The sequence below is a fragment of the Macaca nemestrina genome, chromosome 2, assembly GCF_043159975.1.
Source record: "Macaca nemestrina isolate mMacNem1 chromosome 2, mMacNem.hap1, whole genome shotgun sequence".
In the NCBI taxonomy this organism is placed as follows: Eukaryota; Metazoa; Chordata; class Mammalia; order Primates; family Cercopithecidae; genus Macaca; species Macaca nemestrina.
The window spans coordinates 84,949,070-84,968,132 of record NC_092126.1 but is presented as its reverse complement, the minus strand read 5'-3'; the positions used below and the strand labels follow the sequence as shown (position 1 = coordinate 84,968,132).

At 39.9% G+C, this 19,063-nt stretch overlaps 1 protein-coding gene across 6 annotated transcripts in view; it reads right to left on the bottom strand.

Moving 5' to 3' along the window:
- Positions 1 to 19,063, bottom strand: part of LOC105465664 (fibronectin type III domain containing 3B) — a 364,084-nt gene that overhangs the window by 99,645 nt on the left and 245,376 nt on the right. For all 6 annotated transcript variants that reach the window (XM_011714222.3, XM_011714227.3, XM_011714244.3 and 3 more), the window contains 3 exons: positions 15,317 to 15,375; positions 5,687 to 5,838; positions 2,432 to 2,491 (listed from right to left, as the gene is read on the bottom strand). In XM_011714222.3, the coding sequence (XP_011712524.2) occupies positions 2,432 to 2,491; positions 5,687 to 5,838; positions 15,317 to 15,375 (271 nt within the window). The remainder of the gene's footprint in view (positions 1 to 2,431; positions 2,492 to 5,686; positions 5,839 to 15,316; positions 15,376 to 19,063) is intronic.

Genomic DNA, 19,063 nt, shown 5'->3' with positions numbered 1-19,063 from the left:
AAAAAAGAAAAGACTGTAAAAGGAAAAAGAACGTATGATCTACATGGACTGTGCATCAGGCAGTGCACGAAGACTAAATCTGGACTAGAGACATTTTTATTAGGAGAGAAAGGACGTTAAAAAAATATGAAAATTGACCATCACCAAGGAGAGAGAACTTCCTATCTTCCTGGAAAGCAGAGAGGTAGAACAAATAACAGCTGGTGGCACCCTAGGTTGTACGTGTTTGGTGTCACACGTGTGTCAAATGACAAATGCAAGGAGTCCCAAATGTGTCAGGAGAAAGTCTAAACCCAAGGCCCCTAGATGGTAACCCCCTCATACTCCCATCCTGTTCCTTTTGGGGAATCCATTAACTATTCTATCTGCTCAGGAGGTCAAGATATTCACAGGTTTTGTTGGGAAAAATAGCTGATGAGCAAGTGCTCTCAAATTTACCCTTTGTAATAAGTGTTAAAAAAAATAAATAAATGGAACAACAGACAGGATGGTAAATAAAGGGAAGGCTCTTCATGACATTTAAGTTTCTGAAAAAGGATATTGTAAACTCATCAATGAGCAGGAAATTAATAAAGTAAACCTTTACTAACCACAGGAACAATAAACTGTTAAAGCACGGAGCAGAAAGAAACATACGTTAACAATGAATAATAGATAACATTTACATGACTTTTACATTTTCTGGTTTGTTGTTATACTGACCATTTTGAAGAATGGTTAAACCATTTCTATTATCATCTTAGCTTCACAAATTACACAGATCTTCTTGTACAAAGCGTGTGAAAAGTTCAATATGTTTGGGCAGAAGCTAACTGACTCAAAATCCAAAGTTTTGATTAAACAGGAGGAGATGGTTGCAATAGAGTTCATCTAAACAATATGATAACTAAGCAGATGTGCGCTTTAAGCCTTAATGCAAAACAATTTGCTCTGATATACATTGCTTTAACCTTATTTTTAAGAACTCATGCAGTTAATAAGATATTACATCCTCAACACACATCCTTGCTTTACTACCTTTTTTTAACTGAGAAAATCATGGCAGAGCCTTCTATGTGACTTGACCAAAGTTGAAACAGCCAGTTCACGGCAGAACCAGACTCGCACTCAAGCCTCCTGATAATTCTCATATGCTCTTCCTACTAGACTACCTTGCCTCCAACCTCATGCTGAAATCACAAAGAAACTAATGATGTGAATTAACCTTTGGAAAGTATAATAATAGATGCATATTTCTTTTCTTTCTTTTTGAGACCAAGTCTCGCTCTGTCACCCAGGTCAGAGTGCAGTGGCGCAATCTCTGCTCACTGCAAGCTCCACCTCCCGGGTTCACGTCATTCTCCTGCCTCAGCCTCCTGCCTAGGTGGGACTACAGGCGCCTGCAACCACGCCCGGCTAATTTCTTGTATTTTTAGTAGAGACGGGGTTTCATCATGTTAGCCAGGATGGTCTTGATCTCCTGACTTCATGATCTACCCGCCTCGGCCTCCCAAAGTGCTGGGATTACAGACGTGAGCCACCGCACCCGGCCAACAGATGTATATTTCATGCTTACAATTTTATTCTGCAATCTTTACGTATGCATATATAATTGAAAAAAAAGGGAAAGTGTGTTGTTGTACATCCAGTTAAACAAAACTACTTTCTGGGGAACTTAAATATTAAATAAAATAAAGATTAAAAAAAATTTTTTAAGTGTTATGGGTCATATTCAGACCTGCTTATTGGCAAATTAATGGATGGATGGATCTTTAAACAATCAGATGGTCTCTCTAAAAATTCAGATAACACTTTCCTCCTTACAGATCTGTGGTTGGCTGGGTTTCTTCCTAAAATAAGCTAGCCCTACCTTCCAGAGTAGTCACAGTAGAGATTCCAGAAAATCACAGTAGAGATTTCAGGCTACACATCATACCACATGGGTTAACTGTTTTGCCAAATTGAGTTCATTCTCGTCAGAGATAATCTGATGCTTGTATTACTTGCCTTTTTCAAAATCTACTGGCTTTTAAGGTTTAATGGTGTGCTTGCAATAAGGAAAGGGCTTCTTTAGTCATTTGAATATACAGTTTATATGATGGTCTATAAGAAACACTGATATGCCCAAGGTAAAAAAAAAAAAAAAAAAAAAAAATGTCAACTGTTTTATAGAAAGAAACTGTTAAATCATAGTCCAACAGATCTTAGAAGACCATGTAAAATTACTTTTAAAATGATTTTCAGTGTTTAACACCTAATTTTCTGTTCACAGAAGCACTTCTGTGTCTTCCCAGTTACTATGGTCTTGAGAGTCAATAATGGCCCATGAGCCATGGTACTGAAACTTACAGCAAGGTAAGCAACATTCACCAAAAACTTAAAAGGGGGCACAGGTTTTTGCTTTAGCCACCTGGATTCTCCAATACAGTTTGGCTCTTATGTCCTAACTCACCTCACATGATAATCTGTTGCTGGTCTAAGATCTTTCAGGTTACATTCTAATTCTTCTCCACTGTAAAGAAAAAGCATTCATTAGTTGCTAATACCAGTTTCAAAAGCAAACGAGATTTGGGATTTGGGTGTCCAGTAATGTACTGACACTAATTCATGAACTATTATGTCAGATTCCACCATAAACCAGAAATAAACTTTCTTATTTGATATTATTATCTGTTTGGGACTAGAAAATCAGGTTCCTTTTAATGATGCCATCTTAGATCTTGAAAATGGCATAGTTAACTTACTAATAAAATTCTAAAAGATCTTATCACTTCTTACAAGTAAATACATAAAAGTAACTAAGTAAGCAAATGAATGAATGAACAAACTAATGAATAAAAATGATCACGCCAACTGTTAACAGAAGGCACTTTCCATACTTACCTTGGCAGGAACCTCAATTATCTCAACTCTGGACTGTCTTTAACAAAAATCACAATCTCACTTCCTCACTTACCAACGCACCCAACAAACAGCTCTCTTAAATAAAATAAAACCATTTATATACTCAAAAATTGCAACTGAACTTCAACTTAAATCATGAGGAAGTAACCAACACAAAATAAGGAATGTTTCATTGAAAATTTTTAAAAAGGTGAAAGGTGTGTGGGCATGTGACTTATTTTGTGTTCTTCAAAAATATCAGTGTCATAAAAGTGTAAGAAATACCGTGGAAGTGTTCCAAATTAAAGAAGGCTAAAGAGACATGACAACTAAAGGCACTGTCTGACCCTAGACTAGCTCCTGAGCAGGAGGGGGTGGAAAACTGCTCAATTTTTCAGAATAACAGGTATTATTTATGGACCAAGCGACAAAGCTGGAATATAGACAACAGATAAAGTATTATATCAATGTAAGTTTATGAAGTTGATAATTACACTGTGGTTCTTTAAAAAAAAAATCTTATTTATAGAAAATATCCTGAAGGATTTTGCAGTAAGGGACCATTACATATAAAACTTATGAAAAAAATATGGATTGAGGACAGAAAGAGGAAAAGAGGAAGGAGGTCAAATGATAAAACAGAGTATAAAGTTAATAACAACTGAATGTGGGTATGGAGTATACATGTATTCCTTGATTTCTCTATTTCTGGGACATCTTTTAAGTTTGAAATTATTCCAAATAAAAGGCTGGGTTTTTTTAAGTTGTGAACTGGAAGTTGTATCCAGACCTTGCCTGAAGCTCTGTTGTTTAGCCTACATTGTATCTTTTAAAATATCTTGCATTTGCTCCATTAGTTTAGTAACAGGGAAATTTGTACAATAATTCAGATTTTCAGCATCTTTTGAAAAAAAAATTCAAAGAATCAGCAAATTTTAGCAACAATCGACTTAAGGCTGAGTGGCGACTGTTTTTCGATGGCAACAGGAGCTCTCCTGTTCACCTCATTTTCAGCCTTTCCACTTGCTTACGTATGTTACCGGCCGAACCTCTCTGGGCATTTGAGGCTCTAGCTCCTGCCACCAATGTTCATCTTGCATGAAAAGGCTCTATCCACAGTTGTCCCTCAGTACATACAAGGAAATCAGTACCACGACCCCACCCCCACACAGCGTATACACATACTCGAGTCCCCAGTTGACCCTGCATATCCACAGGTCTCACATCCTGTGAATATTGTTCTGGTCTGCATGTGGTTGACAAGAATCCGTGCAGTTGAGACCTGTGTTGTTCAAGGGTCAACTATATCTGCTGCTCCTTGCCAGGCATGGGGGAGATGGCACTCTGTATTTCTTTTTTTTTTTTTTTTTTTTTTTTTGAGAGGGAGTCTCTGTCACCCAGGCTGGAGTGCAGTGGTGCGATCTCAGCTCACTGCAACCTCCGCCTCCCGGGTTCACGCCATTCTCCTGCCTCAGCCTCCCTCCTAGCTGGGACTACAGGTGCCCGCCACCACGCCCGGCTAATTTTTTGTATTTTTAGTAGAGACGGGGTTTCGCCGTGTTAGCCAGGATGGTCTCCATCTCTTGACCTCATGATCCACCCACCTCAGCCTCCCAAAGTGCTGGGATTACAGGCATGAGCCACTACGCCTGGCGGCACTCTGTACTAATTCTGATTTTTCAGGCTAGAATAAAATGGTGGTGAGCCAGAGTTAGGAATATCCTAAATACAGTGGGGAATCCCTGGAGTGTTATCAGAAGGGCAGTGATCTGGCCTGATTTTGTTTCTGCAGTGAGTTGGCAAGGTTGTAGAAGAGCAAGAGTAGGGGGTGGAAGACCCTCAAGAGACTCCTGAGGGCATCCAGGGAAGACAGTGGAGGTAGCCTGGGTAGCAAGAGGAGGACACAGCAGCCACAGGGCTTGCGTCCTTAACCTCTGTCCCTCTTTGCTCGTCAGGAAGACTGTGGAGCAAGAATTAGGAACAGGAAAGGGGAAGATACGGCTCTGCGGCACTGATGCAGTAGGGAAATAGGAGAGAATACAAACATCTCTGGCAGAAAAAGTGAGGATTGTGTGACCACATTATTACCCTGGGCATGGGCAGTCACAGGAGGGTCCTCTCACAGGGAGGCCAAACAAGCAGTTAAAACAAAACTGACTTTCTCATTTCCTGCTCTGCAAATCTGAGTAGTGCCCAGTAATTACAAAGAAGAAAGACATGGCCCTAAAATTGTTCTCACATTTAGAACACAGTTATCAATCTTTTGAATGGTCAATACCTGGGAGTCCACAGAGCAGAAGGGGCTAATCCCTTCTCTGTGAGCTAAACTTTTGACCATTTAAGGCCTCGAAATGAAATGTTTTAAAGTATCTTTATTACAGGCTGGAAACTATTGTGGAAGGTAAGAAATAGGGTAAAACAGAAGGAAACATATTGCAGAACTTTAAAAAAACAGGGCTACAAAAAGGTCTGCATCTGAAAATAGAGAAGTCACCTTATAATCGATCAATGTATAGAAAAACTAAAAGTCATAATCGCCTTTGGCCGACAGACATTAACAGAAAGTTTTCTTTAATACTCTACTGACAGCAAATATAACCAAGTGATGTATTTTACCCATACCTAATAGCTCTATGCTACTCATTTCCAAATAAGAATTACTCTGGACACAATGATTTCTTAGCATTATAATTATTACTAAATCTTAAAATAAACTAAAGGAAAATTTACCAAGCCTGTAAAGTTTTCCTTTGTTTTCCATTTTCCTTCACAACTCCAATTTTATAGTTTAGCAGCAAAGAAAAACAATAGAAACATACACAACCTGTAAATTATCTTGTATTTTCCATCTCGTCCTTTGTCTGATAAGGCAACCTCATAACTGTAGGGGAAGGAAAGACCACTGTGGGGTCCACAGGAAAGTCCGACAGGGGGAGCCCAGGACAACACAACTGCTCTCGCCTGAATATTAGAAACCTGCGGAAGAGAAACGTGCGACACAAGTATTCAAATCCATTTTACATTTTCAGAATTATTGGTAGTGGCATAAAACTGGCTCAAAGTTAATCCAAAGTAAACTAGTTTAATTATATTGAAAGACGTCTTATATGGCGCTCTCTTTCAAAGTCCTGGTGTCCAAAATATGGTTCTTGCAATGCCAACCTTCATCCAAATCCAGTGCAATTTGCATTCTGTCCTCCATAAAGTAAAATAATGTCATGTGAGGGAATTTTTTTTTAACATAAGTAAAAACCTGAATGGAAGGTTTCTACGTTATGTGGAAGAAGCCATACCGACAGGTACTCGGATCTGGTTTCAAGCCTTGCATGGTGTCAAATCATTCTTCAAAGCTAATACCTTTCCAATAATATCCCTTGAAGTCCTGCAAATTCCCAGGACAACCCAATGGGTGGAGAACTGGAACCAAGGACCAGGCTGATATGGGATTAATATCATTATAGAAGTGGAAATGCTTCACCATTCTAAGCTCTGTTTTTATACTTTTGGTTTAGCCTCTGCTTCAGACTTCAGTTGAACCGAAGACTCTGAGACTTAAAATACCCAGAACCTTCTTAAAATACTATTGTGAAGCATGTTTTACAAAATCTACTCTATCTTTCAGAGGTGTTTATGAGGACTAAGCTCTGGCTGACCACAGCTATAACCTGTTTATTGATAGACCCTGCATGGGCTTCCTTCCTGATATGGTTTGGATTTCTGTTCCCACCCATATCTCAGGTCAAACTATAAACCCTAGTCTTGGAGGAGGGCCTGGTGGCAGGTGACTGGATCATTGCGGCAGACTTCCCCCTTGCTGTTCTCCTGACGTGAGTTCTCACAAGATCTGGTTGTTTAAAAGTGTGTGGCACTTCTCCCTTCTCTCTCTCTTCCTCCTTCTCAGGCAACGTAAGACATGCCTGCTTCCCCTTTTCTTCCACTATGATTATAAGTTTCCTGAGGCCTTCCCAGCCATGCTTCCTGTACATCCTGCAGAAGCATGAGTCAATTAAACCTCTTTTCTTTATAAATTACCCAATGTCAGGTAGTTCTTTATAGCAATGCGAGAACAGACTAATACACTTCCCTTCTCTGTCTCAGTTCCCTTGTCTCCAACCAGGACTTCCTGGGCCATATCCCCACAGAAACTATTTGCACTCAAACCTTTTTTTAGAGTCCTTTTCTGGAGAAACTCAACTTAAAATATGATCTAACTATTTAAAATAAATCTAAGAACAAAACTTTAATGCTGTAACTTTCTAAAGGCTATTCTATTGCTATGTGGATACTGGTCTGGATCGCATATTAAAAACAAACAGGACTTAATACAGATGCTAAAGCTTAACGTTCACAAAGACTTTATAGCTGTAGATTATTAGGCTGTAGATGGAGACAGGTAAACTGTTCAGTCCCTTTTTTTTCCCTTCTTCCATTTTTGTCACATCTGATCTATATAAAGATTATTAGAATTATTAAATACTTGAAATACAAATAATAAATATGGAAAATGAAGATAGAGTCTCTCTTCAGTCCGTCCTTCACTACATTTTTAGTGGAGATCACTTCACACTGTTTATTCCATAGAAATAGAATATCATGATATATTTAGCCAATTACTTAGTCAAACTCCTGCTCATCCTTAAAGACCCCAGCCCAGCCTCACCACCTCCCAGTAGCCTTCTCTAAATTATCTCATGCAGCGTCACTCCTCCGTGTTCTACAGAACCTTGTGGATATTGCTAGAATTGCTAATCATGTTATGGCCTTTGTCTACCTCCCTTGGGCTTTGAGACTCCCTAAGGACAGAATCCAAGTCATATTCAACTGTGATCAGCGGTTGGTTAGTAAATGTTTGTTGAATAAAAAAATAAAAGGAAATAAGATAGTCTAAGTTTCTGCCATAGGCAACACAGAAGATGGTAGGCTTGTATTACACATCTCTGGAAAACATCTGAGGAAGATTGCTATGGCTCCAGACTAGCAGCTCTCTTCTCCACCCCTCCAATCCACCTGCACCACAATGCTGTTACCGCCCCTCCAGGATGCTGGCCTCTCTTATGCCCTCTCTCATGCCCCTGTGACTTAGCTTTTAACTCTCCTACTTTCTTGGCTTTAACCAACTTCTCTTGGACCCAGTTCAAATGCCTTGTTTATTCATTTAATGGTCATACTTCACCCTGTGAGGGGCTGTGTGGACACAAAGATGATGAAGGTATGATCTTTGGCCTCAAGGAACCCCAACCTGTTGAAGACGGACAGGTACATGAGGGGACTCACGGTAGATATACTGAACACAGAGGGACTCTTAGGTTTCCTGAGACTGATTCTGGACAGATTTCTGTACTGTCTGCACTGTCAGATTCAATCACTCTTCTTTGTACTTTTGCCATATTTTCCGTCCCTGCATTTGGTGCATGTTACATTAGAGCATTACTTGGTTATTTGTATGTTGTTTCTCTACCTAGATTTTAAGACAGCATTTCTAACATACAACAGTATATCTGCTCAATTTCTTCACATATCATTAATGAGTAATCCTGAGGTATTTGGTGTTATATTTGATTTTTAATGTGGGAGATAATTTGTTACAAAGAGTTTAGTTTCTTGGGAAAAAAGGAGGCTCATAAGGTACCAGAAAACACTCAGCCAAGGTGGTAAGTGGCTGCTTTGCACCCAAGAACACAGAAGACAGTAGCACTGATTCTATGAATGGTGGTGTGAAGTAACACCATGTCTCAAAATAGCTCAGTCGAATGCCAACATTCTAGATACCAAACAAATATCCATAAAGTCACATCCTTTTAAACTCTACCTTTTATGTCAGCTATGACAACTTTACTTTTTTCCCTTAGAACTTGGTTAAATTATTATTTACCTGAACAGAGAAATACAACACTTGAATCATCAACTAAAATAACATTCACTTTTTCCTTAGAGTGCCTAAGCAAGCCTTCAGGATGTACACTGTCATCGGCATGCAATGCAGATGTTTGTGGAAATACATTTTTCCAATATGCTAGCCTATCAGAAATGCAGTTTGACAACTCAGCATCACTCTCAAAAGATAGTGGTTTCTGTGAATTCTTTCCTTGAGCTAAGCAGCCAGACACCCAGATCATGATGATGTTCTGGGGCCAAATCCCTCTTGTCCTCCTGCTCTCTCTCTTTCATTGACTCTTGGACTGAGGGTGCCCTTGTTTAGGCAATGGAATCAGGAGAAAAAGATCACTTGGTCTCCATTAGGACTTGGAACTTGTTTCCACTTAAGGCTGTTTCCAGAAACTGACATGCTGTCTTTCAAGAGAATGTTACTTGAAGGTGAATTCTCAGCACTAGACATATTTACTCCAAGTGTCCTGGGAAGTAATGCTTTAATGAGAGATTTGGAACTCTAGGAACTCTATCTGGGTTCATGCCTATTTCAGAGCAACAACACTCATATACGACCTTCACACTGCAAGTCTGTGTGTGCTGAAACTTTCTTGCCAGCAGTGACCACCAAGCTTAACTAGGGCATGGCTAATCTGATCATCACAGTGATCACCATAGCTGTTGTTCTCCTCACCCCTCAAAAAAGTTTAGAAGCCATAAAGCTAACTGACTTCCTGATATTTAATTAACCTACCATAACTAGAAAGTCAGTCTCCTTTGATGGTGATAAACGTGGTAACTTCTAGTTATAAAACTATTGGACAAGGTGCAATCTGACATTTGTTTCTGCAATAGTAATATAAAGGGGTCTGTTGTATAGGTTACTAGTATACATCTGCATATGAATTATTGAAACTAAACTGCTTTTGAGCACCTTGAAGGACTCATGAAATTACTTCCTACTACTAAGTGGTCACATACTGATTAGAAATCATTCTTGTCTATTTATTAAATGTAGATTCCAATTTGAAAGCAGTTCAATAACTGCTATAAAAGGGTCTGTTGTATAGGTTATTAGTGTAAATCTGCATATGAATTATTTAAACTAAACTGCTTTTTAGCACCTTGAAGCACTCATAAAATTACTTCCTACTTCTAAATGGTCACATACTGATGTGACCATTTCTAATGATTAGAAATCATTCTTGTCTGTTTATTAAATGTAGACTCCAACTTGAAAGCAGTTGTTCTGTATATGTGTATATAAGGAAATTATAAAACTGCATTGTCCTGTAGCTATTCGATATGTAATCCATAGCTTCCTTTCTCCTTGCACCTTCTCTCCTGTTCATCCCAGTATTTTAATACTATTCTGTAAAATTTTCTATTTTTTTCTGAGATTTTATTATTATGCAAATGATAGTACTTGGATCAGAAACACCATTTATTCTCGCAGCTACTACATTGTTTCTTTTACGTTCAAAAATATTTCCTTGTACATTGAGAGCGTCTAAAGTTGCTCTGGCCTTTGGATTTAACTATGTGGGAGGCCTACTGATCTAATTAAAGAGTACACTAAGGAAATATTACCACACAAATACTGGCTTCACTTCTAAAGTATCATCATGAGAAACACCACCACAAAGGAAAATAAATGAAAAAGGAAAAGGTTAAAGAAAAAGGATACTCAAATCTAAGAATTTCACAGTCATCTGTTTTTATGATTCCTTAAGTGCTAAGAGCCGCCTATGCGCTCCCAGGTGCTCTACTGTTTATCTTTCAAGGGCCTGCTTCTTACAGGGGAAGTGTTCCCCACACGTCAGTTTACTCGCTTCTGGAACCGACAAATCAATTGTTTCAACAAGCTAAACATTCGCGGATAGAAACAATGCAGAACCGCAATTCCAGGTTACATTATTTATATCCTGAAAATAAACAGCCCACCAGTCTATGGGCGCACCACCACCAGAGAAGGTCAGACCACATTAGGCTTGAGATGGCTGGCTAATTCCTAAGCCACTCAGAATAATACCCGGCTTATTGCTCTGTCACAGTGGAGGCTTGCTCAATTCAGGGTGCCCAAAGTTCTAGAAAGATAACTGGAATCCACAAGTACTACGGATTGTTCTGCACCTAAATAAAATCATCTGCAAAACCTCAAAGCAAAATATATGCCTTTTATTTAGAGGTGCTACCAGTTGTGGCTGAAAGGAACAAAAAATTAAATAATCCTTTTTACAACTGTGTGCCCAACTTTCCATGGCTCTGCTTCTTTCCCTGTCAGATGGCCCGATACCTCTCCTTCCCATGTCAGAGCACAGAAGTTTCACTTTTGCTTAGCGATATGCTATAGACTATAAATACTGCATTCTAAGTACATAATTGACTTCTCAGATAGTCGCTATAGGTAGTATTTCTTATCCTACCTTTCAAAGATGAGGAAACTGAGGCACAAGGAAACTACGTAACTTACCCAAGGTCACAAAGACAGGTAATAGCCAATGCAAGTCCCAACCCAGAGTGCCAGATTGCAAAGCACAGGCCTTCCCTCTAGTGGCTGCTGCCTTATACACTGGCGGAGGCGCATCCTGAGGCTGGCCAGGCTTCAGGCGTTTGTCCCACCTGCCGGAACCCAGCTACAGTCACACAGTTATTCGGCAAACATCTGTTAAGGGTTCACTATGTGTCAAGAACAGTGCTAGGTATTCGGAGCAAAAAGTTAAATAACACACAATCACAAACAAAAACTTCAGAAGAAAAGGCGTACGAAGAGGAGAGAGAGAAACTGCATAAACAACTAACTGGGTTGGGAAGAAACAGTGGACTGTCTCAGGCAAGAACGCTTCTGAGGATCGGGAGGGGAGTGTGGTAGGTCCCCAAAGAGGTCCACATCCTAGTCCTTGGAACCCATGAATATATTACCTTATATGGCAAAAGGGACTTTGAAGATGTGACTAAGTTAAGGCTCTTGTGAAGGGGAGACTTAACCTGGATTATCTGGATGGGCCCAGTATAATCACAGGGGTCCTTATAAGTGAAAGAAGGAGTCAAGACAGTTGGAGACAGGCATGTGATAAGGGAAGTAGAAGCTGGGGGAATATGGTTGCTGACTTTGCAGACAGAGCCAAGAGGGGAAAAGGCAAGAAAACAGATTATGTCCCAAAGCCTCTAGAATACAGCTCTGCCAACACTTTGATTATATCCTAGCCAGAGACATTTTGGACTTTCTGGTCTCTAAACCTTTATGACAATAAATTTGTACTGTTTTAAGTCATTCAATTTGTGGTAAATCATTACAGCAGCAATAGGAAACATACAGGTGGAGAGAAAGAGAAGTTGTTTTAGTCATGTGCAAAAGCAGGAGGCACGAACAAGCATGGCACTCTTCATACAAACTCCCCTTGTCTGCTATGCCTTCAGCCCAGGTAACCCGGATATATTTACACTGCCATCCAGAGAATCAGACATGCAGGGTGGTTAGCACCAACCACCACCCACATGCTGGCAAAGCAACTGTGTCCAGAGACGCCCACTTCCTATCAGGTGATTTTCATCCAACTGCTTAAAAGGTAGGGTGTAGTATTTTGGCAAGTTCAAGCCTCACTGTTAAAAGGGCATGAGATATAAATGCTGATCTACAGATCTTTAATGACTCTGGAGTGTGTAACTACCTGAGGCTTTGTTTCTATTCACCTCCAGAAAGTTTCTCAACCCGCCTTTTCCAAACCTAGAAAGATAATGTGCTGCTTATGCTGCAGAATTAACAACTCCAGCTTTACAGGACTAAGGAGACTCTTCAGCTGTATTGACTATGTCTGTGCCCATCTAAGCCATGCTGATATGGAAATGTTATCTTTTGACTGAATATCTCACCCAGAAGCCACTTCAAAGGTTTGGAGGAGGGTAACGAGACAGAATGGAGTCCAGGTAAGCTGGCTGGCTCTGCAGACAGGCTGTTACCTTGTGGCATTTACCTGAGTGAATTCGCCAGGTCCGGGCCCCTGCCCAGTGACTCAGACAATCTAGCCCAGTTATCCTTGACATTTGATATCAATTCTAATAGGTTATAGTGCCACATTCTATCTCTAGAACGGCTCTAGTATCTGTCCCCTGCTTCCTGCCACACAGATATTACCACCTAATTCTGACTCCCATAGGCTTTCACCAGGACTACAGTAGTAGATTCTAACACTGCTCTTCCCTGCGTCTCCCTTCTTCTCACTCCAACTCATCTGCCAACTGTTTGATCATTCTGAAAATGCAGCCCTGATTCCAGAGTCAGACTTGAATGTCAAACTATAAGACTTATGGAATCAGATATATACAATCAGATTGCCAGTTAATTGATTCATAATGAGAAACAGAAGTATCTGGTAGATTAGACAGCACTGTCAACCTGCCTCACATACTTTCTCTCTGTTGGCAACAAGGAAGTCAAATTCTCAAAAGGCTACTAAGTGAGAACCAAATGAAAACAAGGGGAGTCATCTACCTGATTCAAGGGCCTAAAGGCAGTAGGCTCTGAGAAGCCAATTCTCTATGATGGGTGCAGAACAGCCTGGTCAGGCTGTCATGGGTAGAGCTAACATCTACGTGCTTCTGTAGCCAAGCAATCCTTGCTTCCAAATGATACCAACAAAAGTTCTCAGATGACGCTTCTACCCTATTATATTTTACAACACAGCTACTTAAAAAAGCCTATTAACCTGCCGTAAAACCTCAAAAGATTAAATGCCTAATAAATACTGCATCAAGAAAAAGGACCAATGAATCTAAATATGGCTTTATCTTGCTAGAGCCATCTCACCCTCAAGAAACAGAGATTGTGTCACTTCTTCAGCGCAGCAGTGACTAGGAATATCTGAGAGAAAGCACTATGTGCATAAACATAACTAAGAAGTGACTATGACGTTCCGAAACTACATTTGGGACCATGAGTGAACCCGTTGCTCTGCCCTCTCTCTGATTATGATTCCTCTGTTTTCCTCGCAGAGTTTTCTTCTCTACTACACTATAAACATAAGCTTTTTCCAAGATTCTGCCCTCACGCCTTTTCCAATCTCTCTCCCTTATACTGCACCCGCTGTCTGCAAAGCTATCATCGAATCCTACAACGTGACGTATCATTGCTACACATGTGATCTCCCTGTCTTGTATCTTGTTCCTCCGCGCTCCTCAGCATCGGCCTCCCAGACATTTGTGACCGCCCGCTGTATCTATCGTTCCAGATTCCCTGACAGTGAAACAAACTCAGCATGTCCAAGAATGGCACTGAAGATACAAAAAGGACAAAGATGTGAACCTGTTCTAGAGAAACCACAGGTTACCAGGAAAGACACAGAAACAAGTAGATGCAGTACAATGTATTAAATACAATAGCAGAAGTCCATGGAGGGCACAGCAAAGCTGGGGGTAGAGCCTCCCACTTGATGGGCATGGACAGCAATCAGGGAGGCGTCTTAGAGGAAGCAATTCTTGAGAGGAGGCATTGAAACCTGAAAGCCCAGTTATCCTTGACATTTGATATCAATTCTAATAGGTTATAGTGCCGTATTCTATCTCTAGAACAGCTCTAGTATCTATCCCCTGCTGCCTGCCACACAGATGTTACTACCCTAATTCTGACTCCCATAGCCTTTCACCAGGACTACAGTAGTAGATTCTAACACTGCTCTTCCCTGCATCTCCCTTCTTCTCACTCCAACTCATCTGCCAACTGTTCGATCATTCTGAAAATGCAGCCCTGATTACATAAGTTCTTTGCTCAAAAACCCCCAGTGGCAGCCTGCTCCTCACCAAAGTAACTACAGACTCCCCGCACCCCGCCCCCAAACAGCAACACCCCAATCCTCTACAAGTGCCTTATTATGCCTATTGGTCAACACACCTCCAGCTTTCAGGTTGTCAAACTCAACTATGTACCCTGAAGCATGTTTGGACTCTTCTGTTAAAAAGCCTCAGTATTTGAAACATATGCAGAATCAAGGTTTTCCAATTCAGCTAGAAAATACTCCAAAGAACTCTGGCTCTAATCTGAGATGAAAGGCTGGATCAACATTCTGAATTTTTCACTTGAATTTCAAAGCACCTGGCAAAATCAAAACCTCACCACTCCGACCATTTTCTTTCCTGCCATTGCACCCAATGTTCTGGACTTATTTTTCACAGCTAATAGTTAAATATCTTTTTGAAGTTTACTTGGAAAAATACTTGGGATTACTGAGGTTTTCAAAAATTATTATTACTACATTTATACAGGTTAAAAAAAAAAAAAAAACTACCAAAAGAAAACTGTAGACTAAAAAGAGAGAGAGACAAAAAAGAAAGAAACTTTGGAAAGAATATCTAACTGCATTCAGAACACCTAAATAAAGACATTTCAGTGGATTATGACTACACACAGAAGGCCGCTGTTCTATGTCTCATGCTCCATTAATAACTGAACTGAACACTATTTCATAGTTGATGAGTAATCTGCAAAGGGAAGGAGCCCTTTTGCTTACCTACTGTGTGGTGGAGGGGAAAAAAAGCACATTTGAAATACTTTAAAAAGTGTCATTTATGCTGAGAAATCCAGAAGACATACCTGTGGTTTCTCTATTCCCGAAAGAATGTCTTGCACCCTCTTTACTTCCAACTCATATTCTGCATTGCGAAAAAGAAAAAAGGAAAAACAATACCATTAGAAGGCAGTAAGGTTGTCAAGTTCCTTCCCCAAGGCCTTTTAACTAGAGTTATCATTAAATCCGTTGCCTGTTATCACGAATTTTTGGTATTACAAATGTTACCAGGAAAATCAGGAATGAAGGTGTCTTTGGGGAATGGAGTTTCACTGTGGTTCACTGACTTGCCACTGTATAGTTTTAAGTGTTCACGATGTTAACGAGATTAACACAGGGTTCCATTTTAACATTTAATAATCTAACAGGCAACAGAGAATAGGTCCTAAGAAGGGCAAGTGGAGGGACCAAGGTACCTGGAAACTGAGAGTAAGATGTGGTTGAAGAGACAATGGTTACTCCATTTGGGGCTGTGAGCTCAAATTTTTCAGTTGTATTTTTACTTGTTTATTTACTTGTTTTTACTTGTTTACTTAAGTTAAAATGTTTACATTTGATGGGCAGTCACTGGGGTGTTTAAGAAAAGGGAAAGATAAGATCTTTTGAGCTTGAAAAGATGTGTTTGTCTCCTGTGTGAACAATGAATATAAGGAAGGTAAGCAAGGGAGCAGAAAGACCACTCAGGGATTGCTGCAGTGGCCCAGGCAAAGGATAGGATAGACCTGGCCTGGGCTAGAACTGAGAGTAAAGACGGTGAGACAGGACTAGTTGAGGAGGTATGGGTGCTGAAGGACTGGATGTGATGGGTAAGAGTGAGGAAATGCAACACACCAAGGATAATTCCTAGTTTTTGGCTTGCTCAACTGGATGGATGATGGTGCCTTTTAATCAGATGAGGTAAATGGGCATGTTTTTGGGGTGGGGCATAATTAGGTTTTAGAAATGAAAGAATAGTGCTTGGATAAGAGAGTACAAGGTGGGAAGCATGTGTACAAAAAAAGACAAGTAATAGAACTTAAACTTAAGAATCTGCAATTTGTTAGAGGATCTTCTTGATTTTCACAGTGGGCTTGATGGAATCTAATTTTGAGTTTATAGCAGACTCCATTTAACTTAGTTCATGAGCTAAATGCTAGAGGGATATGATCACTAAGACATATGTCCCTGCCCCCAAGATATTTCAAGTCTAGTGGAGGGGAGGTGGAAAGAATGAAACCAAATAGGCAATTACAGTGCCTTGTAATGGGTGCTATAGTAAAGATAACCCAAAAGAGGGCATCTGAAATGGTTTTCCAGGAACCAGCATTTAGCTGAGCCCTGTGTATAATAAGCAGGCACTTGGAGGGGAAGGGGGATGTGGACCTAAGGAGTGAGAGATGGGCTAATACGCCCAGCTCTGCACAGACCTGTTTGTCCTTATTGTTCAGGTCTAATCTTAAAGTCATCTTTTCAAAAAATCCCACCTAAACTGCTACACCTGACCCCAGCCTCATTTCTGTCACTCTTATATCCTATTTCCTTATCAATTATCAAAATCTGAAAAGAATTATCTTGCTTATTTGTTCGCTTATTTCTGGTCTTTCTTACCAACAAACATAAGATTGAGGAAGTCAGAGACACCACAGGGTCTAGAGTAGGCAAATTTTTTCCTAAAGGATCAAATAAATATTTTAAACTTTGTGGGCCACATATAGGTCTCTTGCATATTCTGTTTTTTGTTTTTTTTTTTCATAACGCATTAAAATGTTAACAACCTCTTAGTTTGTGGGCCATACAAAAACAGGCTACAGGGAGACTATATAGTTCAGTGACCCCTGCCCTAGGACACAATCACCATTACCCGCAGCACCCAGCATAGGCCATACACGTGCAATGCTCAATAGACACTTCTTGACTAAATAAATGAACAAAGTCTATATTAAAAATACCAAAAACTTGTAGTTGGCACCACTCCAAACTTAAAAAGGATTTGTTCCTTATCTTTTTTCCTGTTGTGTTCTGTTTAGTAGGACATGCTACCTTTAGTCTGGTGAGAAAAACAAATGGGCTGGTGGCAATATGATGTTTTTGAAAACTGCAACCTTTTAAAAGAAAACCCACATTCAAAAGACCAAATGTCATAAGCTCATTTATAACTATGTATTCATGTTAAGATATAAATTGTGTCCATAAACCAAAAGTGGACATACCCTCACATTTTCTGGAAGCCTCTGCTAAGTAAACTGTAAATATTGTATGATCTCAAAAGTTAACTGTCGGTTAAAAAAAAATCAAAACAAAACATAAGCATAGTCACAATAAATGAACTGGTTCCGTTGTTAAAGACAACGTGTTCTCAATTTCTGGTTATTCTAGAATTTGAAGGACCCTATGGTTTCAAACACTCACATAGCTATGTTCAAACAGCCAGTTGAAGGAGGTAACTGTTTCCTCCTGCTATGAAGAAGGCATTTAGATTTTCTTACAAAGGCAACAAGTCAGACCCTATCCTTGGAGTAATAAAAGTGTAGAAGAGGGACAATCACCAACTCAACACAGAAAGAAGGGAAGAATTAAAGGGATCAGAAAATAAAACATCCTCAGGACTATGCACTAGAAATACACTATAAAAGAACGGAGTTAAAACAGGATGCTTTGTCCCACACAAACTGGAAAGCCCCTCCCACCTTGCTTTCAAACACACATGGCAGAAGAAATGGCTATGCTTTTAACAGAAAAAAAGAAAAATTAGAGAAAGAGGCTAGATTAAAAGGAATTAAAAAAAAAAAAAAAAAAAAACTGTCCGAAATCAAAAAGATTGAATTTCAGGTAAAAGCCAGAAATACAAGGGAAAGGTCCTTCAAAGATAAAAACAACTTCCAAAGAGAGGTCAGGACTTGCCTTGTCTGTTTGCCTTTCATTATAATCACAAAAACTGACATTTCCTGAGCACCTACATACATGGTGGTCTATGCATCACCACCTTGCTAATTTTTACAATGTCCCCTGCAAGATGGACACTCTCTGCTCCATTTCACAGTGGTGGACAGGAACTTATGCCTACTTAGCTCATCACGGTTCTCATCTCCGGTGCTGGGCACACCATTCGTAGGTGTCTTTGTTGACTGAGGAAGGAAGATAAGGAACAAATGAGGAAACTGAGGCTCAGAGAGTAGATGTGATTTCTCCAGGGCCGCAAGTCTAATACATGGTCCCAAAGCAAGTAGAACCTTTCTGTTGACTGTATCATGAAGAGTTAAAAGAGATCTGGGGATCCTGAGGGAGAGGACATTGAGAAAGAAAACACGGGGTTGACACTGGTGGGGTGTTGGCCTTGAGGTAGATGGGAGAAAGAGAAGGCAGCAGAGGAGACCTGCTCAGTCCTATGGGAAGGTTTATGTTGGTTTTCTTGTTTGCTTTTAACTTAGAAAAGGTTGTCAAATGAACAGAGCAAAGGCCACCTATCTGCAGGGAATGTATATGAGAAAAGGAAGAATTTAAAAAGTGGGCCTTGAATGGGGCCAAATAAACAAAGGATTCTGAGAAGATAAAAAATAAAAATGGCAGGGCATGGGGAGGGAAGGTAGTGACAATGCAATCACTGCCCTATCGTGTCTGGTCACTAGCTCCTCATATTAGGAGAAACGTGGTACCAAGGCCAGATAGAATTCTGTCTTCTTTCAAGCTTCTAATTGTAAATATGGGTAAAAAGAGAGAAAAATACACTTACACCACATTTATTTAACACTTTTCCATTTGTGCTGCCACAGACTAAGAAGGAAAAGGTAAATAAA